General features: G+C 48.9%; 1 protein-coding gene across 1 annotated transcript; it reads left to right on the top strand.

Moving 5' to 3' along the window:
• The first annotated feature begins 203 nt into the window (after positions 1–203).
• Positions 204–2,431, top strand: LOC102449958 (proto-oncogene Mas-like). The gene has a single exon (XM_075926060.2). It carries the CDS (start codon positions 577–579, stop codon positions 1,540–1,542), a length of 966 nt encoding a protein of 321 aa, XP_075782175.1. The 5' UTR covers positions 204–576; the 3' UTR covers positions 1,543–2,431.
• Positions 2,432–4,940: the final 2,509 nt, after the last annotated feature.

Here is a 4,940-nt window from a genome sequence, read left to right as displayed (position 1 = left end):
CGAATTAAGTTTGAACTAGTGGAGCGCTAGTGTAGCGCGTATGAAAGTTAATTCGTTAGTTCGAATTAACTTTGTAGTGTAGACATACCCGCAGTTTGGGAGGAAGGCAGGTAAGGGACGGCTGGAAGGATTCACTGCTCATTGTCACCACTGATTGATTAGACAGGGTTATTCTTTTTCTCTCCCACTCTCGTCTCTCCCTCCTTCCCCCGCATGCAGTTTCCTGACAATCCATGGCCAGCCAACATCCTGTCCCATTTCTGCTTCTCTCTCTTTGTCTGTCTGTCTGTCCAGCTTTCTCCCTGGGTTTAATTTTCTCTCTGCCACTTGCTGTCACTCCAGGCTGCTCCCCATCTCTGGGCCTTTCTCCATGTCTTTCTCTGTCCCCAGCATCTCCAAAGCCACTGGGTTCTGCTGGTCCAGGGCAGGAGGCTGAGGAAGGGCTAGAAGAAGCAGTGAAAACACAGAGCTGGGAGGTCAGTCACCAATTTCCCCATCTGCTCTCTCCCAACAGCACAGGAGTGTGTGAGAGAGGGACAGCGGGGGACACCAGCATCCTCCAGCAGTGGTTCCAAGATGGCTGAACTGAGCAGAGAGACCCTGCCACCAACAGCATCTGTCTCATATCACAAATATGAACATAACGACACTGAATGCCCAGAGTCTGATGCCCCTGAAGTGACCTTTAGCAGCATTGCTGTGATCATCAGTATATTGGGGCTGGTGGGGAACGGGATCGTCCTCTGGTTCCTGGGCTTCCACATGAAGAGGAACCCCTTCACCGTCTACGTCCTCAACCTGGCCGTCGCCGACACTGGCTTACTCCTCTCCTCGCTTGCCTATCTTGCCGCTTACACGGTTGAATATCTGTTTTGTGACAATGCAAAGTTTGATGTCATATTATCCCTGTTTGCAGTGCTGTGTGTGTGGACGTACAGCACCAGCCTGTATCTCCTAACGGCCATCAGCACGGAGAGGTGCGTGTCCGTCCTCTACCCCATCTGGCACCGATGCCACAGGCCAAGGCACCTGTCTGCCACCGTGTCTGCCCTGCTCTGGGCTCTCTCCTCCCTGCTCTGCTGTCCTGTGGCCATTTCTTGTCTAGATCTCAAGAGTGAAAAGCGTTTCACTTCTTTCCTGTACGTCTATGCTCTGAATGTCCTGATATTCTCCCCTGTCATGGTTCTGTCCAGTCTGATCCTCTTCATCAAGGTGCAACGAAGCTCCCAGCGGCGCCCGCCCGGCAAACTCTATGTTGTCATCCTGCTCACCGTCCTCTTCTTCCTCCTCTTCACTATCCCACCGAGCGTTGAGTTTTTCCTCACCTACCTGCACATACCTGTGCCCTCTGAGATATTACATGTGCTGGCCTGTGCAAGCAGCAGCATCAACCCAGTCATCTATTTTCTAGTCGGGAGCTACAGGAAGCGGCGATTCCGTGGGTCTCTCAAACTTGCACTCCAGAGGGTTTTTGAAGAGCAGGCAGATTGTGGAGAAGACAGAAACGCCCCCAGCAGAAACCCAATGGAGATGGCTGTTTAAATCCCTTCAGCAGCCAGCCTGGGAGACCCTTTCTGGGCATGGAGATTTCCCTACATTCCAGAAAGGGAAAGGACCTTTCTAATTGTTCCCCACCCCTGCCCTTGTGTGGATCCCCAGGGCTCCTTTGCTGCTGTCAGCCACCAATAGTTCTCCCGCTGCATGATCTGGCTCCCGCTGGAATCAGTTTGGAAAGTCCAAGTGACTTGAGTGGGAACAAGTCTCAGGGGCATCACTGTGTTAGCCTGAGTCTGCACAAACAATGGGGAGTCTTGACACCTTAAACACTCACAGGTTTATTGGGCTTTAGCTGTTCCCAGCTGGGATTTGAATCATTCCCCGTTTGTGCCAATGGCAATGGTACAAACTAACCCACAACCGGTCAGAGTTCAGTCCATCTATCAGCATTGCCAGGTTGTAAGGGAGGGCCTGTCACTGGCCATTGGAGAGACAGAGAGAGGAGAGCACTGAGCACAGTGGGAAAAGAATAAGGTGACCTGGTTCAGAAGAGAAGCCATGTGCAGGACTGAGGACCCGGCACCCGCTAAGGGGCTCTCAGTTTCACCCCATGCATACACCAGCATGGTGGGGAAAGCAAGGCAGGGCAAAGGGGTTGGTGTTTATTGTGGTGTCAAGATTTGTATATTTTGTGCACTCGCTACAGCAAAGAGGGATTGGTTTGAAATCCTTTTGAAAGCCCATGTGTGCGTTTGCTTCACAGTTTTATGATGTATACTCTGTCCAATTATTTGTACGTAGAAATAGATATGGAATCTTATGGTTATTATTGTAGAAATATTTCAGACTTTTACGGTTATTATTTTGTTTTTATTTCTATAGTAGATATTGTAATATCATGTAGGGAAAGAATGGAGTGATCTGAATTTTTTGTACTTCTTTTTGTAATCCCTGCTCTGTATGGGTGTGTCTCAACTACATGGCTCTGTCGATGGAGCCATGTAGATTAGACATATAGGGAAAGGCATATGAAGCCGCGATTTAAATGATCGCGGCTTCTTTTAAATTTACATGGCTGCCACGCTGAGCCGACAAACAGCTGATCAGCTGTTTGTCGGCACAGCGCGCTAGTCTGGACGCTCCCCTGCCGACATCAAAGCCCTTTGTCAGCAGCCCCGTTATTCCTCATGGGATGAGGTTTGCCGGGGCCGCCGACAAAGGGCTTTGATGTCGGCAGGGGAGCGTCCAGACTAGCGCGCTGTGCCGACAAACAGCTGATCAGCTGTTTGTCGGCTCAGCGTGGCAGCATGTAAATTTAAAAGAAGCCGCGATCATTTAAATCGCGGCTTCATTTCCCTTTGCCAAAAAAACAAATCTGCATGGCTCAGTCGATGGAGTCATGTAGTTTAGAGGTACCCTATGAGTATGTCTACACAGCAAAGTGATTTTGAAATAATAGCCATTATTTCAAAACAACTTTACCACAGTCTACACAGCCAGACCGCCATTTCAAAATCAAATTGAAATAGTGGAGGGCTTAGTTTGAAATTGGTAAACCTCATTTCATGAGGAATAGCACCAATTTCAAAATTGCTCTTTCAAAATAAGTGCTGTGTAGACGCTTATTTCAAAATAAGGGGCCTTCAGCCCTTCCCAGGTGCCCTGGTGGCCACTCTGGGCACAATGAAGAAAACTCCTCTCCCTCCCCCCTCCCTGGTGCCCTTAAAGGGATAGATTCTGGCCATAGTGCCTATGCTGACTCCAAGCCTGCCAGGCCAGAGCCAGCAGTTGCTAAAGTGGTCCCAAGTATGTGCCCAATTGACCCAAGTATGAGCCAGGCAGCCAGTGCCAGCCAACCCTCTACCGCTCCTCAGAACAAGTCTGCCAGCTCCCAGGAGCCTGCCATGGACTGGAAAAAGCAGGCACCTGCCTAGTCTAGTGCGGAGATCACGGACTCAATTCAGGTTTGGGGGGATGCCTCCAACGTCCATGATCTCCGCACTAAACAGAGGAACACAACTGTCTACAGGCAGGATGGCTGCCAGCCTGGCCACCAAAGGCCACATGGGAACCCAGGAGCAAGATCACATGAAAATAAAGGAGCTGCAGCAGGTGTACGCCAGGACCACGGGGGGCAGCTCCCAACCAGGGGCAGACCCAGGCCCCTTTTGATGCCCTGGACTGAATCCTGGGGGGATGACCCGCAACTCTTGATTCTATTTTTCATTATTTGTGCCCTGTAATCAGTTGAACACTGGGTCCAGGTGTCTCTCCTGTAAGGCAGAGGCCTATAGAAGTGGATGCTCACGGCCCCATGAGTTCAAATTTTGCTCACTCCAGGCTGACCAGACAGATACCCTTTTCTCTTTGTAAAACCGAGCCTAAAATAAATTCTCCGACATCTTCTGAATCCCCTTTCCACTGACCTGTGTCAATCAAGCCCTTCATATTGATAATATGATGAAAATAAGGGTGACAACATACAGCCTATTTTTGCTTTGTTCAGATGAAGAGATTGTCAGAGTTTGGTAACATTTCAGATGCAGAGGCTCTGATAGAGACAAAATGCCTATCGAATGTGTCTGCAGAAAGACCTCGTCATCACAATGAAATCCTGAGGAAAGAAAAAAAACCTGCTTTACTATTGTATGCTCCATAAATGCAGCATTTTTCCTTTTGCCTTTTACCCATAGAAAGATGCCGAGTGGTTCTCATACGAAAGATGTCAAAAGATTTGGACATTTTACTGCCAGAGAGTTTGGGCATTTCACTTGGCATTTCCTAAGCGAAACATCACTTGAAATTGAAAGGACATGGGAGAAGCGGCCCTTGATCTGAGGGACTGGCTTTTGGCTTCCTCCTTTCAACATGAGAAGCTAAAATCCCTTCCACTCTGGCACAAATAATGGATGTTCCTGTCCATGGTTTCTTGCTCTAACCACACAGAGAAGCTACCTAGACGATCTCCCTACAGCAGAGCTGCATCAGCCTAACCATACTGCTGTGAGCTCCCCACTGCAGACCCGGTCTGGGGGTGCAGGGAAATTGTCCAAGGGACAACAAGCATTTCTGCTGGCTGCGCCATAATGCACAAGCCCTGGTGAGTGGGTGGCATTCAGCTGCAAGGGGACACATCTGGAGCCAGCTCGCTGACAGGGAGTTACTCCATTAACTGCAGTGGCAGAGGACTGTATTGTGGGTCATTGTAGACCAGTGTTTCTCAACCAGTGTTACCAGTATCTCTAGGCCTCCTCCAGAGAGGTCTGGGGGGAATGTCAACACAACTGAAATTTGGAGAAAACTGAATTTTTATTTTAAGTTTGACAGCGCTTTATTGTTGTGCTTTCTACACCCAAAAATTTCATCACCTGTCCGGCTATGATTAAGTGGTTTAAATAAATACATTGCAATGGTGGGAAAAAAAAAATGTGTGTCTGAAAACT

Source organism: Pelodiscus sinensis, chromosome 5, assembly GCF_052426305.1.
Source record: "Pelodiscus sinensis isolate ZL-2025 chromosome 5, ASM5242630v1, whole genome shotgun sequence".
NCBI classification, from domain to species: Eukaryota; Metazoa; Chordata; order Testudines; family Trionychidae; genus Pelodiscus; species Pelodiscus sinensis.
The sequence above is the reverse complement of the archived record's forward strand: the minus strand, read 5'-3'. Positions and strand labels throughout refer to the sequence as shown.

Coding starts and splice junctions, on each gene's coding strand:
- LOC102449958 (XM_075926060.2), top strand. CDS start 577: ATGGCTGAACTGAGCAGAGAGACCCTGCCACCAACAGCATCTGTCTCA.